The following is a 24,789-nucleotide window of genomic DNA, read 5'->3' on the forward strand; positions in this document are numbered from 1 at the left end:
AGAAGCATATTTTAATTTACATAAACTGCTCTGCTGCCAAAATTCCAAAGCCAAGATTCTTTAATTGATTAGATATGAAATGAATGTGTCAAAATGTAAATGCCCTAGATAAAATTTATACTTGAAGCTGATTATAATAAGCAAGTATCCACCAAGAATGAATATGATATGTTTCACAGAATAGCTTGTGTAATCAAATATAATTTCGGTGGATCTTACTATCACAGCCATCCCTGAAGTATGAATTGGTTGTTCTCAGTTCAGAGGTAAGATTCCTTTCATCAAGGTTTTTTTTATTGCCTCTGAGTTCACATTTAGAAAAATATACCTTGAACACAGAAGTGGTATTCTTTCCAAGACAGACATTGTTTTTCACAGTGCTTTAAAGTTTTAAATTAATAAACAGTTCACGTTCTAAAGATACATAGTAAATACACTAAATGTGTTAAATATGAAATAATGGAAATATTTCAATAACAATCACAAAATCTATTAAGCACTGAGTTTCTTAAACCTCAAAAAGTTATTACAGAATAATTATTTGTAATATTACTGAGAAATATTACTTAAGGATAGGCCAGTTTTCTTATTTGTGGCAAGATAGCTTTAACCATTAAAGGTTATTGAAAACAAGTTCAATATCTTCTGACATCATACAGTTATACTACTTATTACATTAAAAAATGACAAATTTGTATATATTTATATATACATCTATATCATATACATATGATAACATATATATCATATATATATGTTATCTACTTACCTATACAAACTCATAAATAAGAACTACAAGGAAAGAGAATAAATCCAGTGACACTAGGAAAATATGTTATTTCTTAAATCAATTTATGATGAAAATAGTGAAAAATGTGACCCCCATTAATGTAATGATTTGGTTTTCATGGCCCCTGAGTTTTCAAATAACAGGTGCTCAACACATTCCAAGTGTAGCCACCCTCTTTCTCTTCCCATGCATTGACGCGTGGTTGTCATGCCTGTAAAACTTGTTTTATTCCTGTTTCATCTGACAAATTGCTGTGACATTTCTTCCCTGCAGTGAATCTGGAGGAGTGTCTCAAGTCAATTGGCCTAATCCTGTCCAGTGACCCTGCCTTCAGAATTCAAGAAGATGGCTCCATTTACACAACACGTGACCTCATTTTGTCTTCTGAAAGGAAGAATTTTTCCATTCTTCTCTCAGACAGTCAGAGCCAGGAGCAAAAAGAGATAGAAATTGCACTGTCAGGAAGAGGAAACAAGGTATTCTAGACAAGGACTTAATAGCCTAAACATCTTAATCTGCTTATAAGAGTCCTTCATTTCATATACTTCCTTTAGGGTTGAAATTGTTGCTCTCCAACAATCACCTTGTTTGTCTTTTCCATGTATAATTAGTATAAATAAATATGAGATGGCTATGGAGTGATAGAGTTATTTACAAAATTGTATAAAAAGATAAACAACTCTGTAGCCAGGGAGCAAAGCAAGAATGGCAAAGGTTCTGGACAGTGATTTTAGGTGTGGCAATAAGAACAACTCGAGGAACACGGAACAAGGCAAGGGTGGATCTCAAACAGAGTGAAAAGTGATTCAGGCTGGGGATGTGGCACTCCACCCTGTGTGGCTTTCTCCCCACTGACTGTGGGTTTGAGTCTCTCTTTAAAGAGGAGGAGAGATTATCTAAAGTTTACTCCCATCTGAATAGAAAATTCTACGGGGTTCTTCTCTTTAGAGAGAGCAAATGTGACCAGTTCACAGAATTGATTTGAGTGTTTGACTCTAGGTTCACTTTCTTGCCATGAATGGTGAGGATAGGTTCAGAAAGAAGGAAGGGAAAAGGTTGCTGGAATTTACATCTCACTTGCAGCAAAATCAACACAGTGAATTTGGTCTTACAAAATCATGTATTAATAAGTGATTTGATTTATAAGCAGATTTCCAGTTAAATTCCTTTTGATCGGAAGAACTCCTCTTCACTGAATTTAGAATAATATACTGAAGACTAACAAAATATTATTTTATATCTAGATTGTAAAGAGTACTCACATTACACAAAAGAAAGCATACTTGAACCAGAGCTGAGTTGTGTCTTGATGTAGGTATATAAATGCTTGCACAGTAGCAAGGGTACAACAGGTTTTGGTTGTACCACTCCTAGTGGAATAAAATCAATTCTTAAATATTTATTAATGGGTTATCAATTGTTAGGGGGGTTTCAGTGTAGCATCTTTCTCAATGTCCTATACGTTTCTTGTGAGTTAACTGGTTAAACCAGGAAACAGGTAGAACGGGGGAGTACAATACAGTCTGAGCTTTTAGTGTGTGTTTGTGTGTGTTTTATAAATAGTAATGCTTTGGGGATAGTCTATGATACTGTAATGTATAACTCTTACTTAATGTCTCCTTGCTGATGTACATATGAAAAAAAATCACTGTTCTAAGAATGAGAAACGATGCTCTATTTCATTGCTTTTAAACATCAAATGTAGGCTTCTAAGAAAAGACATACCAAAGACAATGCCCTCAAGCGCAGCAAGAGACGGTGGGCTCCTATTCCGTGTTCACTGATGGAGAACTCATTAGGTCCATTTCCACAACACATTCAGCAGGTACATTTCATCTCGTTTGATTTTATATGTGTTAGAGCTTTTTTTTGTTAAATCTTTCTGTAGAAATTACACAGCATATTGAATCAGGATTTTAAACTACAGTTACCAATAAGGATCATCTGTTCACCAGAACTAGGGTCACATTGAAGGTGTTCAGCATATTGTATCATTTTCTAACAGAAGTCATATTTAGAAATTTAGAAACAAGTTTTATATTTTGAGTTTCTGATGCCCTTAGGTTTATGTTCAAATTCGCCTGAATACTATGCTAGATTTGTTAGCACTCAGATTTAGAAGGCATGCCTACAGATTTTGCATAATTTAGTTTTCATTTAAATTAACACTTATTCTCCCCCAAAATGGCCAGTATTTCTATTTACCCATACATAAGATTGCCTCACTGCTACATGGCTGGAATGCACACATAGGACAGATTTGAAATTATGCATTTTTTTGAGTTGGAGTCTCACTCTGTTTCCCATGCTGGAGTGCAGTGTCACGCTCACGACCACAGCAGCCTCGACCTGTTGGGCTCAGGTGTTCCTTCTGCCTCAGCCTTCCAAGTAGCTGGAGCTACAGGCATGCGCCACCACAACTGGCTAATTTTTTGATGCATTGTATAGACGAGGTCTTGCCATATTGCCCAGGCTGGTTTCAAACCCCTGGACTCAGGCAATCCTTTTGCTTCTGCTTCCCAAAGTGCTGGGATTACAGATATGAGCCACTGCGTCCATCAAATTATGCAATTTCTGAATTAATTGGGGAAAGAAAGTTGCATTACTTTTACTTTCATTAATTATATTTCCAATTTCAAATAATTCAAAATCACTGTTACTGTACATTATATAAAAATAAGAATAGCTGGGTGTAGTAGCTCATGCCTATAATCCCAGCATTTTGGGAGGCAGAGGTGAGAGGATTGCTTGAGCCCACAGGTTTGAGACCAGCCTGGGCAACTTGGCAAGAACTTGTCTCTAAAATTAAAAAAAAAAAAATTAGCTGGATGCAGTGGAGCATGCCTGGTTCTAGCTACTTGGAAGGCTGAGGCAGAAAGATCATCTGAACCCAGCAAGCTGAGGCTGTGGTGGCTGTGAGCATGCCACTGCACTCCAGCCTGGGTGACAGAGTGAGACTCTGACTCAAAAAAAAAAAAAAAGGGAGTAGGAATTGTAAAGGTAAAGGTCTATTACTCCACAAATTTTATCAATATGCAAATAACAATAAATAGGGTTCAAATAAGTAACAAAATCTGTGGCTTTGCACATTGCAAAAAAAAAATAAAAATTTGGAAAACATGAGAAATGGTGAGTAGATATGGAGAGGAAAGAATAAATAGAAGAATAAGAAAGAACACAAGGGATGAAAAATAAACCATCACAAGAGGCTGGGTTGAAAATATCGATCATGACCTACTTGTTCTATTCCTAAATTATTACTGCAGATCCAGTCTGATGCTGCACAGAATTACACCATCTTTTACTCCATAAGTGGACCAGGCGTGGACAAAGAGCCCTTCAATTTGTTTTACATAGAAAAAGACACTGGGGATATCTATTGCACAAGAAGCATTGACCGTGAACAACATGAAGGGTTTCCGGTAGGAGTCCTAAAATATTTACTAAGAATTATATCTTTATTATGGGTTTGTTGATATTTTCAATTCTTCTTGCTTACATACTATAAGAATCAAATATTTGATTTAATATTTAGAATATTATTAATATGCAATGTAGACTTTAAATATCTACTGGTGCCAGTGATAAGAAAGACCAGTGGATATAATAAGGAAAGTAAAGATCGGGGGAAGGTATAGAAGATATAATGACAGAATTTGAAAGGACTGATTTTGATCTGTAGAATCCTGGGGAAATAAAGAGCTTCACTGAGTTGTAAGTTATCTGTAATAAAATTGTCCTGTTACTCTTAACCACTGATTTATATTATAAATTGTATGAGAACTTAAAAAAAAATACTGATTCTTGGGTTCATGCCCAGAACTTCTGATTTAATTGTTCCGTGGTGCAGTCCAGTCATCCAAAATCATTCTAAATGTGTAGCTAATTCACGTTTTGCACCCGCTTAGCCTGTCCCCTTCCTCTGCCCAGTCTACACTGAATGTCTCTCACTGCAAGGCCAAACTCAAGTTCTAAGTCCTGTCAGCAGCTGTTTGCATGTTTCTAAGATGGCAACAGTTTCAGCAAAATACAGTGTGAAAGATCTAAAAGAGATGAAGTTCTTCAAGTCACAGAAGAATTAAAAGAGGAAAGCATATCATAATAGCATATACGTGATATTAAATAACCCTCTTCTAACCTAGCTAAAAATATGACTAGTGATATTCTATATTATTTTTATTATAACAACATGTAAGTATATTATTGCTTTAATATAGAATAATAAAAACTCAACTGCAAAACCATTATCTTTATTGAGTTTTTTGAAATTATTGCTATAATGACTACATTTTAAAAAGTATAATTAATTACTGTATTACGTGATCACACGTGTATTTTCCTAGAGAGCTAGGCTATGTTTTGCTGTTTACTATATTACTAGTTGAGAGCATCCTTTTTATAATAATGATTCTTATTCTGTTTTATTTTGGGATACTCACCTCATTATTAGCAAACAATTATTTCAAACTATTAATAATCATATGGTGTGAAGCAGATGATCTTCATTTTCACCGAAGAAAAAAACTAACAAAAATGAGTGTAAATTATAGCAGGGCAGACTATATTTAGATAGGGAAATATTTTAATGCCATTCTAGTGAGGTAGAAGAATTCATTCCAAGAGGTATAATAGAAGATTTTTGACAATTTTTAATGGGAGCTGAATTAAGGGGTAGTGAGTCTTTCTAAAAAATAAAGATAGAATTGAATGCCAAAAGCTATTTACTGAAGGCTTACCCAATGCAAGACACTATGTTACTATGTTGGGTACTTCAGGATTACAAGTATCAATAAGTCAATTATAATCTGTTAGTAATCAGTAAATCAATTGTAGTAGATTACGATTGTAATCTAATGGACAATTGTAATCTAATAGAGATATAAAATAATCTTGTAGTCTTCCATAACCAAAATCTCAAAATGGCAGTACTTTAAGATAGAAAAATTCATATCATATTATACAGGGAGGGATTGGTAGAAATGGTGAATAGTGTGACATCTGGATGTAGTGGTGGCAGAGATGATGATGACAGTGATGGTAATGGTGGTGGTGAAGTAGTAATGATATATCCCTGTGTTTCACTCCTGAGTTTAGAACTTATTGATATAGAAATCAGACTAATGGGAACCAAAATATAAATTTTATTACTGAAAAAGGCCACCTGGAAGTTACTTGGTGAAAAGTTAATAAGAGGGCAGAGAGAACATGGATGATTATTTTAATACTTTCCATTCCAGAGGTTGGAGTGGAAATTCCTTCCTCTCCAGGTTAGCTTGAACAGTAAAGATGAAATGTTGCCTTTTAACACAATCGTGAGGATTTTGTGGTTACTTTAGCAGATAATGGATAAATCACTGAAGAGTCTGGTTAGGGAGTATTGTGATTAAAATTGGGTTTTAAGAAAATAAAATCTGGCTGGGGGTGGTGACTCACACCTATAATCCCAGCACTTTCGGAGGCCGAGATGAGAAGATTGACTGAGCTCTCGAGTTCAAGATCAGCCGGGGCAACTTGGCAAGACCTCATCTCTACTGTAAATCAAAAAATTAGTTGGGCGTGGCGGCGCGTGCCTGTAATTCCAGTTAGCTGGAAGGCTGAGGCGAAAGGATCACCTGAGCCCAGAAGGTCAAGGCTGCGGTAGCTGTGAGCGTGCCACTGCATTCCAGCCTGGGTGACAGAGTAAGACTCGAACTCAAAAAAAAAGAAAAGAAAATCTCACTTCTCAGTGTTACATCATGGTGGTGATGGTAGCCGGAAAGGTCAGTTAGGACAATCACAGGAAAGTTAGTGAGAAAGTATGCCGGATATATTTGAAGTCCCATGAGGATAATGGAAGTAGAAGTAGAAAAGAGAATATGAATGATAGAGACATAAAAATGCAACAATCTCTAGTGCTTGGCAATTGACCAATAAATCTAATGAGAAAGAGGGAACAGTTTAGTATCTGGAATTTTAATCCTAGTTCATTTTAGAAATGATTTTAATAATAGAATACACAAGAAAAGCTAGTTGTGGTGAAGAACTGAGTTAATACAGAATTGATTTTGGGTAGGTTTAGTTGGGTCAGTGAAGAAAATCTGTTCAACAACCTTTTGTTGAACACTTACCGTGCACAAACCACACAAGGAGAGTGCAGAAATTGATGGAGTTTAAAGGGAAAGGACATTAAATCCTGGCAGTTGAGGACAAGACATATCGTTTTGAAATAGAATTTATGATATGTATATGTTTATATTAGCATTTTTTTTTTTTTTGAGTTGGAGTCTCACTGTCGCCCAGACTGGAGTACAGTGGCCGCTCCCGACCACCGCAGCCTCGACCTGCTGGGCTCTGGCGATCCTTCCGCCTCAGCCTTCCAAGTAGCTGGAACTACAGGCATGCGCTACCACGCCCGGCTATCTATTAGCATTTTTATTACAAAGAAATACAGATTTATGGTAGAAAAATATACGTAAATAGAGAAGATAACCTAAAATTCAATCATCCAGAGATAGTATGTTTATATGTATATGAAAATCTATAAATAGAATCATATTTGATAAACTTTTAAAAATACTTGATATTAACATAACTGTAGGACATCTACATGGATTCTAACAAGTAGAACAGCATGCAGTTAATTCAGAGAACACCTAGAGCGTATGGTGCTTGGAGGGCACCAGACTTGATGGAAGAATAATGAAAAACGCTTAAGAGGAAATTGAAGCCGCATTGTCGGCATGGACTGTGCCTGCATGCTGTCTCTCCTTTGCGTTGTTTCTTAGTTATGGTTACCTTTATGGATGCTTTTGAAAATGTTACAGTTTCCCCCACCGCCAGGCTGATTTTTTTTCCATAATTTGTCATTTGAGAATACACGGATGGTTGTTTTTCTTCTTTTCAGCTGTATGGCTATGCGACAACTGCAGATGGCTATGCACCCGAGTATCCACTCTCCTTGATGATCAAAATCGAGGATGATAATGACAATGCCCCATATTTTGAAAATAAATTGACTGTCTTTAGTGTGCCTGAAAATTGTCGATCCGGTAAGTTCACGTTTTATAATGACATGATAAGAAGATCATTTGACACTTACTAAGTATTATAATTTAAAGTGTATTATTTTTTAATTGCATGTCATACTTCTTTGTGTTTTTGCTGATGAACATACAATGCTTTTTCCTATCAGATATTGATGGACGTTATATGACATGACTATAAAGGGTCTTAAATGACTCAAGTAAATTTTCTTAAATTTAAGCAAGTTCATAAGATAAAATTTCATACACTTTCCCTTTTATGGAATGACTTTATTATTCTGGCAATATTTATTTGACTCAATTTTCTCTAGGAGTAGAATTGCTGTTGAAGTTGGTGATTGGTTTACATGTGCATGCTTAAAGAGTCTTTAGTGGAGTGGGTGTTGCCCATTTTTTTCATTGGGGGAAGTCAGTTGTTCCGTATGAAAGGGACTATAGCCAGGAAATTGTTGACAATACAACAAAATTTCATTTTGTCTTCTAGCAAAATGAGACGTCATTTCTTCATTCACTCATCCACTCATTTATTCATTGTTTGTTTTTTAAATAATCATTTATCTAAGGATAAGTGAAAGCCTGGACTTAGGATTCAAATTTCCATTCTAAGCAAAGAAAATACTGCATAGGGAGTGATGTTACCAAAAAATTGGGGAATGCCTATTTTAGGGTGCCAAGGAATATTTTTTAAGACATTTGAAATTCAAAGGTTTTGACTTCTCTAGGTTGTATATTTGTTGTTCCAGTTCCAGTTTATATTGAAATCTTATATCATCAGTGTTGTTTTTCTGAATTCTCTTTATTAAATGGGTTTGGATATTGGCTTTTAGCTTAGCCAAAGCTTGAAACCAGTATCTGGCTTAATGGCAATTTTAGGAAAACACTCAATTTTTGCTCCAGTTGAAATGCTCATTAATACTTTAAACACCATCATGTAGAGTATTTTTAAATGTCTGACTTTTAAGGATTTGCTATATAAAGCTTTCAAGTCTTATAAGTTCATACACTTCTCAAAGGCAAACTCTTTGGTGCTCATTTTGCTTATAGAAGGCAGTTAACTGACATATAAAGCTACTAACTAGTTAATCTACAGTGGATCTGAATGTGCAACAGACCAATGCCATATATACACATATTCTCTATTTTTACCACGTATGTACGTGTCACAGGTGCATTTATAAAACAATATGTAATTTGAATCGTTATAAAGTTTCAATACTTTTTTTTTCGGAGTTGGAGTCTCACTCTGTCGCCCAGGCTGGAGTGCAGTGGCATGCTTATGGCCACCGCATCATGATTATTTTGCCTCAGTCTTTCAAACAGCTGGAACTACAAGCACACGCTACCACACCCAGCTAATGTTTTATTTATTGTGGAGATGAGGTCTTGCCAAGTTACCCAGGCTTATCTCGAACCTGCGGGTTCAGGTAATCCACTTGCCTCAGTCTCCCAGAGTGCTGGGATTACAGGCTGAGCCACCAAGCCCGTTCTCAATATGTTTTCAAAGACCCAGACGTACATGGCTTGGAAATGCTGATCTAATTTATAACAACATACACATTGCTTTGTTCGGCAACTTCCAAGAAAATTGAGAAAAAAGTTAAATTGGTTTGATGCTATGTACAGCCTAGATTGTGACACATGCCTACCAAGAGGCATTACAAGACTAACGAGTTCAGAGCATTTGCAAGAGAATTTGTTAGCTCTTATGGCCTCATCTATTCTATTACCATGTACATGTCTATGGATAATATTGCTGTTTCACAATAAGTGAATTACTAGGGCAGTGTTTCTAATACTCTCATATGTGGGCCATGAAGCTTGTCTAAATGATACCCAGACTGCTATATAATGTTTGTATTTTACATATATTAATAATTATTTACCTATATTAATAATATAGCACATTTATTAAAATATAAAAGCACAAAATTTTTGTTATCATATGCGAAGATGTGCTATTCATCTAATGAACATTATCAAGTTGAGCTATAAAAGAGAACAAGGTATATAGAGAAGTTTCCATTCAAAAATGCTCCATGTACTGGAGTAATGGCTGAGGAGAAAGAATTTAAGAACTAAAATTTTTAAGGATAGTGTGGGAACTGTTCTCATATATTTAGAATACAAATCATGCTATTCCCAGTAAGTACCTTATTGAAGTTCCCAAGAGAGGTTTGGAGACATTTAAACATTTTTGGAGAACATTTAAACATTCCTCAACTTACCAGTTAAACTAATCTGCTTGTGATTTTAGAAAGCATTTGCTACAGAAATGCCTTGATTTTATTTTTTGCTTATAATTCAATTATATTGTGATTTAAAATTTTTGACAATATTGAATTTATCTAAACAGGAACTTCAGTGGGACAAGTGACTGCCGTAGACCTCGATGAACCTGACACTCTCCATACTCGTCTGAAATATAAAATCTTACAACAAATTCCAGATCATCCAAAGCACTTCTCCATACATCCAGATACAGGTGTCATCACCACAACAACGCCTCTACTGGATAGAGAAGTAATTAATTGATTGATTAATTTTTTAGTCATTGATTGAGTCTATTTAAGCTGAGAATGGACTCTCAATTTACCATATGGCCTCTGGACCTCCTCTCCAAGCATGCTTCTGTAGGCTGGTTAGGGCTTCTCTGCAGACTGTCCCTTCAGAGATGTTGGTCTTATTTAAGATTTGATCTGTCAATTTTATCTGTTGATGCTAAAATTGCTTTACATGTATTTTTGTTTTTATAAAAAAATACGTTTGACTCCAATATGTGTAATTATTTAAATTAATAAACTTTATAATAGCAATTTTGGGTTCACAGAAAAATTGAGTGGAAATTACAGATGGTTCCCATATACCCCCTATCAACATTCTGCCCCATAGTGGTACATGTATTGCAATCCACACTTATATTCATTTACACATCTTGTCACCCAAAGTTAATAGTTTGTATTAGGGCTCACTCTTGGAGCTCTATATTCTATGGGTTTGGACAAATATATAACGATGTGTAGCCATCATTATATTAATAGTATCATGCATAGTAGTTTCCCTGCCCTAAAAATTCTCTGTGCTCCTCCTATTCATCCCTTCCTCTCCCAGCCCCTGGCAATCACTGATCTTTTTATTGTCTCTATCGATTTGCCTTTTTAAGAATGCTATATAGCTGGAATATGCAACCTTTTCAGATTGACTTCTTTCGCTTAGTAATATGCATTTAAACTTCTGTCTTTTCATGGCTTGATAAATCATTTCTTTTTAGTGCTCAATAATTTTCCATTGTCCAACGTGCCATTTTATTTATCCATTTACCTATGAAGAACACCTTGATTGCTTTCAAGTCTTGACAATTATGAGCAAAGCATCTCTAAATTTTAAAATGTTATCTTGGCCAGGCTCGGTGGCTCAGCCTGTAATCCCAACACTTTGGGAGGCCGAGGCGAGTGGATTGCCTGAGCCCGCCGGTTCAAGACCCACCCAGGCAAATTGGCAAGACCGTGCCTCTACAATAAATCAAAAATTAGCCAGGCGTGTTAGCGCGCGCCTGTAGTTCCGGCTACTCGGAAGGCTGAGGCGGAAGGATCGCTGGAGCCCAGCAGGTGGAGGCTGCGGTGGCCGGGAGCGGCTACTGCACTCCAGTCTGGGCGACAGAGTGAGACTCCAACTCAAAAAAAAAAATAAAAAATTTAAAATAAATAAATAAATAAAATATTACATTAGACATGTCAGCTTCCCGTTGTACTGATTGGCCAATCTTTTGTTCTGTACTTGTCTTTACGGTGTTTTTTTCTAAAAAATTATGTAAGAGAGAATATTTGTAAAATGATTACAGCCTAAACAGTCACTAAGAGAATTGTAATTTATAGGAAATAGGTATGTTCACCAGTGTACTTTTTTCTTTTTTTCAGGCATGTGATACATACCAGTTAATAATGGAAGTACGAGATATGGGGGGACAACCTTTTGGCTTATTTAATACAGGAACAATTACGATTTCTCTTGAGGATGAAAATGACAATTCACCATATTTCACAGAAACTTCTGTGAGTATATCTCTGTTCATTCATCTAGATTCATTTACTTTTTCAAAAAACAAATCTAGAATTTGGAAGCTCTATGAAATCACACATTTTGATTTGGACAGCTACAACTTACAAATAACACAAGGAGAAAAATATATTTCTGTAAAAACAATTAAAATGCCAGTTATATCTGGATGCTTGGGAAATAACCAGGCTCTTGACTGCAGAAGAGCTATTTAGCTCTTGATGTAATTCATGTGTTCAACGTTCCCTTAGTTGTTAAGCTCTGGTATCAGATCTTTTGACCTTAAATTCTCTTTATAAATGAACAAGAAGAGGTCCTCTCTCTGGTGTCCTTTACATTTCAACTTAAGATGAAAAAGAGACTATCTTAATAACTCCTGCTCCATTGCTCTGCTATGGTGTCAGTAGTACAGGCTGGCCTATCATCAACCCATGCAACCCATGCAACCCATCATCAACCCATGTGTGTGTGTGTGTGTGTGTGGGTGTGTGTAAACACATGCACTCACTCCTCAACTTATCAGAAAAACAAATCTACTTGTGGTTATTGGGAGAATTTGCTACACAATGCCTTGATTTTATTTTTGCTTATAATTCAATTATATTGTAATTAAAATTTTTGATATAATACTTCCAAAAAACAGTTCTCTTTTCCTGGACTTTTGTTGAGTAACCTTTCATTTTTTTCATTAATCTATACCAGAATACGAGTCAAAGAAGGAAGGATTGCAAGTTTAGCGATAGGCACATTCACGTAATTTTTTATTTTAATCCCTACAATATATGTTGATATATTTATATGAGGAAATAGAAGGTCTGTTAAGTAACTGTTCAAGATCTCATACTTAGAAATTCATACAAGGAATAACTAGGATTGAATCTAGATCCTTTATGTTCCAGTGTCTGTCATTCCTCTGTGAATTCACCTTACATCTCTAACAGATTTTGATTTATTACTCTTTTAATATCTTTTGTTTTCATAACCATATTTCTCTTTTTTTGGGAGAGGGGCTATAATTTAATTTCTCAAAAAAAGGTAAAACTTTTCTCTTAAAGGGTTTGCAAGTGAATCAAAGTAAATTTTAAAAGATTGGTGTGGAAATAAGTCACCCAGAAATAAGAAAGCAATGTATATTATAATTAAGCTACACATAATGAGTGTTTAATATATTAGTATAAAACACTTATTAAGTGTTTACGAGGTGTAAAGGTGGATGACAGACTATAAATATTGTAGAAGTTCAGAGAAGAGACAAATCTGAGGGTTAGAATTATTAGGAAAATTACTTCAGAGAAGTTTAGAAATTAAGACATGAGGTAGCCTTTGAAGAATGGAAAAGATATGAAAAAGCAGTTTAGGAGGAAACAACTAAGCTATGTATTATATTTCTAAAATATTTTCCAATATATGAGTGTACTCTTTCATATCACTTTATTTTATTTTTCTTTAAATACAAGTTTTTGAGTAGAAAATCACATTGTTAAAACTGTAAATGTGTAGTAATAATGAGGCAATTTTCCCTCAGTATGTTACAGAAGTAGAAGAAAACAGAATTGATGTTGAGATTTTACGAATGAAGGTACAGGATCAGGATTTGCCAAACACTCCTCACTCAAGGGCTGTGTACAAAATTCTCCAGGGAAATGAAAATGGAAATTTCAAGATTAGCACAGATCCAAACACAAATGAAGCAGTGTTGTGTGTTGTCAAGGTAAACAAGTAAAATAATCAAGCTGTTCTTTAAAACATCCTAGCGTATGCATTGATTTTAAAAGATAATTCTTAGCTGGACTATTGTGAAGCAAGGCGGAATGATTTATATTGACTTATATAAATATTTTTTGTATTATTTTACCCTCATCTTCTCTCTTAGAGGAAAGTCATATCAGGTACAAAATTCAGTCTGTATATGAAGAAAACCAGCATAGAAAAATATTAAATACTGAATCAGAGATTAGCTTTGGAAGAGGTCCTAGATCTATGTGTCCAACTCTCCAATTTATAAGACATAATTATATAATTATTTTATATACTTAGTTTGTAGGAACTCTAACTCTCACTATTATCCCCTAGGATAAGCAGTAAAATAATTTGAATTTTTTTCATATGCTTATACTGTATTTCTATTAATATTTAAACTTGTAATAAAAAAGAAGGCAGGATCTTCCAAAAGAAAATTGAGAAATAAAATTCATTGACTCTTATAATCAACAATTTTGAGTTTGATACTGTTTGTCACTTTCAGAAGCTAATTATTAACCTTTAACTAGATTAGCACCAACTTTTGGTTATATATGAAATATAAAAACGATATTCCCTTTGTAGGAAAACTTGAAATCATAAGTTTTAAATATAATGTTATATATTGACTGATTAAAGTATGTTTATTGAACAGCCATTGAATTATGAAGTCAATCGCCAAGTTGTTTTGCAAGTTGGTGTACTTAATGAGGCACAATTCTCTAAAGCAGCAAACTCACAGACTCCTAAGATGTGCACTACAACTGTTACTGTTAAAATTAAAGATAGTGATGAGGGCCCTGAATGCCAGCCACCAGTAAAAGTTATTCAGAGTAAAGATGGCCTCCCAGCTGGTGAAGAACTCCTTGGATACAAAGCGTTGGACCCAGACACACGCAACAGTGAAGGCTTAAGGTAAGGTACTTTTCCAGAAGCTCCTTAATTTTAATTGTGATATAAATTAATTTCAAATTCAGGAAAATTCTTTGTATTTTTCAAAATGATCTATGTTAAGACTATGTCCTCTCTTTCATTTGACCTTTTACATTTGATTTCTAAATATTAGATATCAGAAGATAGGAGATGAAGATAACTGGTTTGAAATTAATGAACGTTCTGGTGACTTGAGAACTCTAAAAGTGCTGGATAGAGAATCAAAATTTGTAAAAAACAACCAATACAATGTCTCAGTTGTTGCAATGGATGGAGGTGAGTGCCATTTTCTATAAATAAAATATAAATATAGGATGTGTTTTTAAGAAAACCGTGGGTAAAATCTGTTGATTTCTACATCAAAATCAAATTTAGACAGTGTTTGTTTGCATTATTATTGCTCATTTTATAGAAGACCACCCAAGGTAAGTGCCAGTGCATCCGTATTGCAAAACTATGAGGCAGTGAATGGCCAAAGATTAAGGTGTCAAGGATCATGTATATCCTTTAATTTCTGCTGTGGAAATGGTGGTGCACTCAGGATCTCCACTTTTTCAGAAGTCTGCATATAAATTACTATGATTTGAACTTGCTGAAAGGATTCAATCCACGTAAAATAATTGGGTTCAAGGTAGGCTTGTTCTGAGCTTCTCAATACAGAAATGATCAATAACTCAAGTCTTTTGCTGTAGTTTGCAATATCTCTCCGAAGATAATTCTAGAACATATTCTGTAAAGAATATTCTTCTGTAAAGAATGTTTTCCAAATATAGTCAAGTGGTAATCTTGAAACCCTTCTGAACATACACTCCTACCAGCAAACCATTTTGAATATGTTGACATATATATTTATAAATATGCTTTAAAATATTTGCTTGTGTGTTTATTTATATACATATATATTCTATTATACATCATTAAAATGCACAAAATAGATATTAAAAGAGAATGAAAAGATGTAAATAGAAGTTAAATTATACTAGTATATTTTATCACGTTCATTACATACTCACACACCTGAATCAAATTGCCATAAATAACGAAGGCCAGGTACAGTGGCTCACATCTGTAATCTTGGCCGAAGTGGGAGGATTGCTTGAGGCAAGGAGTTTGAGACCAGCCTGGACAACATAGTGAGGCCTTGTCTCTACAAAAAAAAATCCAAAAAATTAGTTGGGTGTGGTGGCATGCACCTGTAGTCCCAGCTACTTGGAGGCTGAGGTTGAAGTATCACCTGATCCCAAGAGATGAAGGCTGCGGCGAATCATGATCTTGTCACTGCACTCCAGCCTGGGCGAAAGAGTGAGCTTTTATAACACAGTCTATTCTTTTTACTGTCTGCCTAATCCAAGAAGATTTCTACTGTTTTTATCTATATAAGTTAGATATTCAAAACAAACTAACTGATACAGGAAGTTTGTTCCATGATAGTTATCATTCCTCTGTTGTTTAAGAGTCCTGCAAATCATTAGGTCCAGGTTGTAAATTTCACTACAAAGAGCTTTTTCAGTTTCAGGGGCTAATTGGCACCTAGAATACTTAGCTAATATAGAAAATTGAGGTGAAATGTTTACTAAATGCTTCTTTATTTTTGACTTCTGTAAAAATTTTTTTTCTTAAGATAGCAAATATTTAAGGTTTGTCATGAGGAAGTGGTAAACATTTTGTGTATATAGTCCAAAAAGAACATGAACAAGTTGTAAGAAATTACTTTGACATATTGTAGCTTGATAAGAAAAAAATGTAAACATTCTAAAAATTAATTTTAATGTGCTGCACATACACAATGGAATATCCTGCAACCACAAAGAAGGACAAACCTATGGACTTCGCAGCAACTTGGATGGATTTAGTCTATCATAGTCAGTGATCTATCACAGAAACAAAGAACAGAGTACCATATGTTCTCACTCATAAGTGGACCTTGAACAATTATCATGGTGCTGTGAGAGAGGGATTGGCAGTGGTGGGAAACTGCCAGGGGAGAGGGGGATGGGTTGGCAGTTGAGGGAGACTGCTGGGGGAAGGAGGGGCGCACCTTATCAACAAGGGTAACTGCCTGGTGAATATTTGTATACCTAACCCTGAATTGTACCTACATCTTTAAAATAAAAATAAAAAAACCCTAAGAACAAAAAACAATAAAGTTCAATAAGAAAAAAATTAATTTAAAAATTCTACATGTAGAGTGGGCTGATTTATAATGCAGTAAGATTCAGATTATAGAAAACATATGAGCAGCAAAAGAGAAGTACCACTTTTCAGAGTCCGTTTTATTGAAGTATTATGAAGATTTTGGTTTACCCAAGATGCATTTTCTAGCTCTACATTGTGACGTTTTTTACTCATGGGTACTTGCCATTTGTTTATATGCAAAATTTAAAATAAACAAATTTAAAATAAATTTAACATAAGGCAAACATACCCAAAGACCTTTTTATAGTGTTCAACTATTACCAACAATTACTTATTTTCGTCTTATTTCCCAGAGCTAAGATGAAACTTACACCAGCCTCTTGTAGTTTTAGAAATCTTCTAAGACTTCTTTGCAGCTCTGGCTTTGATTGTTTTTCATTTAAATAATTTCAAGTACTTTTAATTCTGTTTTTATCAACGTGTTTCAAACAGAGACTCCAATAGAAAATAATGTTATGTGATAAATGTTGGTTAAATATAGAATTAAACAAATCTTAACTTAGTTGCCTATAGTTGCTATATCTTTATTAGATTTTTAAAGTGTGATTTCTCACTATTTTTCCAAAAAGAGAAATTTTAAAAAGCAAAATCATAGTACACATAATTTGTGCATAGTGTATATAACTACATTTTTTTATGTTAAAAGGGCTACTTTTTACATTATCCATTTCTTGGATGGTTTGCTGATTTCAAAGTTTTGACTTCAAACTGATTTACTATTCAAATTAGTTTACTATTTTCTGGCAGTGTCAGAATATTTATATGCTATTACTCATTTCTTCTCCTAATAACTACATATCTCTTTTATTTCTAGATATTTTGAGACTTGTTCAAATAAAATAATTTTAAAATGGGTTAATGCAGTAGTTACTTTATATAATTAACTTAGAAATCACTTTGAATAATTAATTTTGTAGTGATTCAACAGCAATAAAAAAAGTTTCCCTGAAATACACTACATGACATGGCTTAGTAGTTATTTCAAACTAAAAATAAAAATGGATTATATTTGCATGGAATTTATTGTAGTCTTTATGATAAATTCAACATGTGTTTCAAATTTGACCAATATTTAAAGAAAAAAATAAGAAATCACATCAATTACTTTCCTGTTTATTTCACTTTTGATATCATTTATTGAAGTTTATCATCCTTTTACCAAGGGTAGAATTTGACCATGCTTCTGAATTTCATTACTTCTTAAACACAAATAATGGGCACCATTTTAATTAAAAATTATGATGTGAAGTCTTAGGCAAATAGAAGTGGTGATCAACAGATGAGTAAGAGACAGTTCCTATTGACAAGAACATATTATTAATAATTGTGTTAAAGTGGAGGTGAAAACTTGTTTTTCCTGCTTATTCAATTAAATTTTTTCAAGTATAAAAATAGTAACTGCATTTGCTACATTATGATTAGTTAAGTGTTAGTATTGAGCTATAGTTAGCCAAGAAATACGGGGCAGATCACTAGACTCTCAAGGTGAATATGACTTACTATGTTACCATTAACATGGTCACAGTTCACTGTGTGAAGAAACACAGTAGAATATGACTACCATTGTCTGTAGCCATCACAAGTTTTATGAGGAAGTGACTTTTGAGTGAATTCTTGATGATAATAAGGTTTTTACCTGGCAAGGAAGAGGAGAAAAGTACTTTTAGCAGTGGCAACAGAAAGTTCTAAAGCAGACAAGAAGCAGGCACCTAGTGGGCTTGATGAGTTTTACAAAATTTAAGCGAAAAGGCAAAGGATAAGAAACTGGGGTGATTGATCACCAAATGTAAAGTGTTTGTATTTTAAGGATAAATATAGGCTCTTTCTAAACAAAGTCTTAAGAAACAATATTACTGTTTTTCCTCTTTATTTTATTATTGAGACATGGGGTACAACTCAGGATTAGGTACATGAGTAGTCTACATGTAGGTGAAGTTTGATCCTCCAGCTGGTCCTCCTTCCCCTGGTTTAAGATCAGGTACGCTTTGTGATGCCATGTTCCTTCCCTCCTCCCTCCCTGTCCTGGCAGTGTCCTACAACTGCTGATCCCTTCTTTGTAGCAATGTGATAAATGTTCAGGACCCACTTATGAATGAGAACATATGGTATTCAGTTCTTTATTTCTTTGATAGATCGCTATCAAAGTATGATGAACTCTAAATCCATCCAGTTTGCTACAAAGTCCATGATTTTGTCCTTCTTTATGGCTGTGTAATACTTCATGTTGTATATGTACCACATTTTCTTTATCCAGTCCACTTTCAATGAACAGCAGGATTTGTTCCATGTTTTTGCTACTGTGAATAGGGTGCAATAAACATGCGTGTGCAGGTATCTTTTTTGTAGAGCGTGAAATTAATATTGCTTTTAATAGGTTCATCCGTAGTGATATTCTTCTTAGTCTCATACCTTTTCATTTTGAAAAACACCTGAAGAGATCTTCTGATCGAGTCCTCTATCTTTAAAGAAGAGTTGCATGTTGCTATTTCATAGTCATGGTATCTGAGATTCAGGAAGCATGTGTGTGAGTTCAAGTTCAGATAGCTAGGAGAAAGCTGATGTCAACTGTGTATTACATAAATTGTTGAAAATAAACACATTTTTAGTGAAAGAATAACCTATTTTTAATTAATCCTAGCTGGCCGATCTTGCACTGGAACATTAGTAGTTCTTTTGGAAGACAGTAATGATCACCCACCACAAATTGATAAAGAAGTGACTATTTGTCAGAATAACCAGGATTTTGCTGTTCTGGAAGCTGTAGATCCGGATGGACCTGAAAATGGACCACCTTTTCAATACCTTCTGGATAATTCGGCCAACAAAAATTGGGTTCTGGAAGCAAAGGATGGTATGTAATTATGCTAAATCTTGTAATCAATAGGGACTTTAGATAATGGATAATGGTCTCGACTTTCAGCTTCATAACTGATATATATTCACTTTTTAGGAAATTATTTTATTGACCCTAAAAAAGGATAATACCTTGATTTTAAAAAATATATTTAGATATATAGGTATGTTAAGCTGAGACTCCTATTCTGAATATTTTCTTTCTTTTTTTTTTGAGTTGGAGTCTCACTCTGTCACCCAGACTGGAGTGCAGTGGCTGCTCCCGGCCACCGAAGCCTCGGCCTGCTGGGCTCCGGCGATCCTTCTGCCTCAGCCTTCCATGTAGCTGGAACTACAGGCGCACGCTACCACGCCTGGCTAATTTTTAATTTATTGTAGAGATGAGGTCTCGCCGAGTTGCCTAGACGGGTCTCGAACCCGCGGGCTCAAGCAATCCACTCACCTCAGCCTCCCAAAGATGCGAGATTGCAGGCTGAGCCCCCGAGCCCGGCTTATTCTGAATATTTTCTAAGAAAACTGGCCAGGCACAGTGGCTCATGCCTATAATCCCAGCACTTTGGGAGGGTGTGGCAGGGGATTGCTTAAGCCCAGGAGTTTGAGACCAGCCTGAGCAATATAGAAAGACCTCATCTCTACAAAAAATAAAATAAAATAAAATAAAATAACTGGATGCAGTGGTGCATTCCTGTAGTCTCAGCTACTCAGAAGGCTGAGCTAGAAGGATCGCCTAAACCCAGGAAGTCCAGGCTCTGGTAAGCCATGATCATCCATTGCACTCCAGTCTGGGCAGCAGAATGATACCCTGACTAGGAAAGAAAATAAAATCTATAAGTATAGTTTAACTTATCATGTTAAGTATAGATTAGTCAAATACGAGTTTAAAGCAATATCAATTTTTTTTTGAGTTGGAATCTCACTCTGTTGCCCAGGCTGGAGTGCAGTGGCACACTCACAGCCACCCTGATGTCGACTTGCTAGGCTCCTGCGATCCTTCCACCTCAGCCTTCCAAGAAGCCAGAACTACAAGCGTGCGCTACCACGCTGGCTGATTTTTAATTTATTGTAGAGATGAGGTCTCGCCAAGTTGCCTGGGCTGGTCTCGAACCTGTGGGCTCAGGCAATCCTCTCACCTCAGCCTCCCAAAGTGCTGGGATTACAAGCTGAGCCACCGAGCCCGGCCTCAATCATTTTTATGGGTTTTGTGAGACCTCAAAATTGTTTTCAAGAAAGAAAAATGAACCATTCAAGTTTTAGTTCTAAGTAAATCTACTCCCCAAAATATCAAGTAGGAATAATAATTGCTATTGAAAGGTAATATCAATATATATTCTCTTTGCTTTCTTCCCCCTAGGTAAAACTGCCATTCTTCGTCAACGGCAAAATCTTGATTATAACTATTATTCTGTGCCTATCCAAATAAAAGACAGACATGGTTTAGCTGCAAAACATGTGTTATCAGTGAGAGTATGTGACTGTACAACTCCATCTGAGTGTAGAATGACCGTTAAAGATGTGAGAGACATTAAACCAGGAAATGTTATACTGGGAAGATGGGCTATCCTTGCCATGGTGTTGGGTTCTGCATTGTTGTTGTGTAAGTACATTAAGTATAATTATTTATAATGTGTTAGCTGAAATTTTACCTAAAATTTTTTTAAATGGCAGTACTTTATATCAATATTTATAGCCTATGGCAAATATACCCTTTAAAAAATCTTGTATCTACTTTATAACTTGAGATTCTGAGTCATGGAAGAAGCATATCAGTCACAGAAGATTAAATTTAAAGTAAGTTTCAGAGGCGGTAGCCTTAGTTCTTCAATAGTTAGCTGTGAGACATTGGGTAAATTATTTTCCATTCTTTGAACTCATTTTTTCCCATAGGAACGAGGTTGGATAAAATTGTTGTTTCCCTCCCATATAAAATATTATAGTCTTTCAGTCAGTCAGGTTTATGTAGGGAGTACATAAATACCAAAAGATTTGGTGAAAACAGAGTTGCTCTAAAATTTGCTCAGATGTTTACATTCCATATTATTAATGAAGCGATTTATCATCATTGTAAGAAAGACTTTCATGAGTGGAAAATGGCCATATGAGCCACTGAAGAAAAGTAAAGATGCTAAGATTTTGCATTCTGCAAACTGTTACTTGAAAGTGCAAAAGTAATAGAAATATTGCTCACACTTAAGTCTGCCTTTGTCTTCCTCTCTCCCTTCCTCTTTCTTTTCCTTTTCTTCTTTTCCTTCTTTTTCTTTCTTTTCTCTCTCTCTGACTACAAAGAACTCATTTGCTTTTACAAATTTTTCCCTGTCTTTACTGCCTTAATTCATTGATTTGTGTTTCAGATAAAATTGGATAGTCCCCTTAGCACTATGTTAGTTGACATTCACTTTCAAAACTGAACACTAATTTTATGTAACTGCCGTTCTTGTTTGTATTTATGCCTAATGCTCTTTGTTTTGTTGTTCTAAGTCCTTTAAGTGTGTTCTATGTGATTTTAAATACCAATAATGCAACTTAAATTTAAGTCTTATGAAGTTGCCATTTCAATGAAGAGGAAATAAAAGACACGTACAAATTAATTCTGGACCTGAGAAGAGAGCTATTATTAATTTCACTAAGTCAGCGATAGTCTATATGCATTTTTAATATTCTGTTTTTAAATTTAGTGACCAGAGACATCTCAACTTATGGAATGAATTTTTAAAAACTTCCGCAAAGAAACTTTTTTTAAAAATCACATAAATAATTATACATATATCAGCATAAATATACTAATGTGTTTTACTTTGATCTTTTTTACCTTTTTAGGTATTCTGTTTACATGTTTCTGTGTTACTGTTAAGAGAACAGTAAAGAAATGTTTTCCAGAAGATGTAGCGCAACAAAATTTAATTGTATCAAATACTGAAGGACCAGGAGAAGAAGTGATGGTAAATCAGGTTTCACTTGATTTTGAGTGGTGATGGTGAACCAGACAGATTATCACATAATCATAGTAAATAATAACAGCTAATGTTTATTGAGTACTTACTATGCTAGCCAATGTTTCAACTAGATGTTATAAATCATTTAAATGTCACAATCCTATTCTAGGGCTAGGGCTGCCATAGCAAACTGAGTGATTTAAATAATAGAAATGAATTGTCTCACAGTTCTGGAGGCTAGAATCAGAGATTAAGTTGTTGGAAGGCCCATGTTCCCTCTGAAGGAACTAAGGGACAGATCTCTCAACGCCTCTCTCCTAGCTTCTTCAATCCTTGACTTACGACAGGGTAAATCAAATGGCATTCTCTCTGTGTACATGTCAGTGTCCAAATTTCCCCATTTTATAAGAACACTGATTCTATTAGATTAGAGACCCTCTCTAATCCAGTATGACATCATCTTCTCTGATAATATCTATGATGACCTGATGACTCTGTTTCCAAACAGGGTCACATTGTGAGTTACTATGAGTTAGAAATTCAACATAGGAATTTTTTAGAGGGAGCAATTCAACCCATAATACCTATGATACTATTATTCTGACTTTATGTATGGGTAAATGAGAGGCACAACAGATGAGTGCTTTGCTTATGGTGGGAAAAAAATGAAAACAAGTTGTTTGTTCCGATTTTATTTAACTCAAACTTTACTTTTCTAGGAAGCAAACATTAGACTCCCCATGCAGACATCCAACATCTGTGACACAAGCATGTCTGCTGGTACTCTTGGTGGCCAGGGAATCAAAACACAGCAAAGTTTTGAGATGGTCAAAGGAGGCTACACGTTGGATTCTAACAGAGGAGGTGGACATCAGACTTTGGAGTCCATCAAGGGAGCAGGGCAAGGAGTAACGGATACCGGCAGATACGCATATACAGACTGGCAGACTTTCACCCAGCCTCGGCTTGGCGAAGTAAGTTCCAGTGCCTTCAAGTTCACATTAGATGAAAGTTAAATGCTAGTTATAAATCAGGATTTTCCAAAAAGTTTGACTCCTCCTTCATTCATCTTTTTAATGTTGAATTATCATAGATATGGATGTCAGGTCTAAACCCCAAGAAAAAAACAATCTTTTAAAGTTCAACTCTCAAAATACGGATTACAAAACTTTATCTAGGATTGTCATACATGTGTGTTTAGAGGAGAGTGGGTACATTCAGGGTGGTATGGCCATAGACTGTAGATGTGTTTAGAAAGGATGAAAGACTGATAGTTTCTTCCCTAAAAATTACCAGGAAAACTGCCTTGGGTGAGATATTCATTCTAGAGGAATGAAAGGATCATCAATCATAAACATTTTTCAGTGTGCTTGAGTTCTCTGTGTGTCTATGAAGTCCTGGCTATCAACATCAACCCAATAGATTCCTGTGCTTTTATTTTGGGTTTTAGTTTCCTGTTTTGTGTTATATGATTAGTCATTATGGGCTGATATTAGCCAATTTAATGTATTACACTGTTACAATTACATAATCATGTATGAAAATAAGTATCATAGCCTATTGGTTTTCCTCAAAATATGTGAAGAAGCTACAGAGGTAAATTTCAGTCATGCATATCTTATGTTCAAATGGGAGGTTATAATTTAGTTGCATGATACAGTATATGTGTAGGCTTAAATTTCATAAATGTGTTCACTAGCAGCATTTATTTATCTGCCATATTTGAAGAATGAATATATTACAGACCAATCATGTGCATTTTTTATATGTAGGAATCCATTAGAGGACACACTCTGGTTAAAAATTAAACAATAAAAGGTAAATCAAAGATATTATTTTTCTGCTAATAGGTTTAGGTGTTTTTAAAAAATAATAAAATGTGCTCTTCTTTGGTACAGAAGGTGTATCTGTGTGGACAAGATGAGGAGCATAAACATTCTGAAGACTATGTTCGTTCATATAACTATGAAGGCAAAGGGTCTGTGGCCGGCTCGGTAGGCTGCTGCAGTGATCGGCAGGAAGAAGAGGGACTGGAGTTTCTAGATCATCTGGAACCCAAATTTAGGACATTAGCAAAGACGTGCGTCAATAAATAAATGCGCTTTCTAATAGAGTGACATCTACAAATGCATATGTAGGAGTCTATTGCATGAAAATTGATAGCAGCATCTGCTAATGTTTTTGTTTATTGGAAGTTTACCTTGTTTATTGGAGGTTCACTTAGAGTCATGAATAGATAAGGGTACTATAACTACAAGACTCCCCCAGATTC

General features: G+C 35.1%; 1 protein-coding gene across 1 annotated transcript in view; it reads left to right on the forward strand.

Moving 5' to 3' along the window:
* DSC1 (desmocollin 1) overlaps positions 1–24,613 on the forward strand; it is a 28,384-nt gene extending 3,771 nt beyond the window's left edge. The window contains exons 3-16 of the mRNA XM_021706646.1: positions 1,064–1,266; positions 2,496–2,615; positions 4,057–4,212; positions 7,674–7,818; positions 10,166–10,332; positions 11,727–11,861; positions 13,391–13,576; positions 14,261–14,520; positions 14,672–14,814; positions 19,373–19,585; positions 20,939–21,181; positions 22,402–22,523; positions 23,237–23,491; positions 24,416–24,613. Coding sequence (XP_021562321.1) covers positions 1,064–1,266; positions 2,496–2,615; positions 4,057–4,212; positions 7,674–7,818; positions 10,166–10,332; positions 11,727–11,861; positions 13,391–13,576; positions 14,261–14,520; positions 14,672–14,814; positions 19,373–19,585; positions 20,939–21,181; positions 22,402–22,523; positions 23,237–23,491; positions 24,416–24,613 — 2,546 coding nt within the window. The remainder of the gene's footprint in view (positions 1–1,063; positions 1,267–2,495; positions 2,616–4,056; positions 4,213–7,673; positions 7,819–10,165; positions 10,333–11,726; positions 11,862–13,390; positions 13,577–14,260; positions 14,521–14,671; positions 14,815–19,372; positions 19,586–20,938; positions 21,182–22,401; positions 22,524–23,236; positions 23,492–24,415) is intronic.
* The last annotated feature ends 176 nt before the right edge of the window (positions 24,614–24,789 follow it).

Source organism: Carlito syrichta, unplaced genomic scaffold, assembly GCF_000164805.1.
Source record: "Carlito syrichta isolate Samal-C Ts95f unplaced genomic scaffold, Tarsius_syrichta-2.0.1 Scaffold315831, whole genome shotgun sequence".
NCBI classification, from domain to species: domain Eukaryota; kingdom Metazoa; phylum Chordata; class Mammalia; order Primates; family Tarsiidae; genus Carlito; species Carlito syrichta.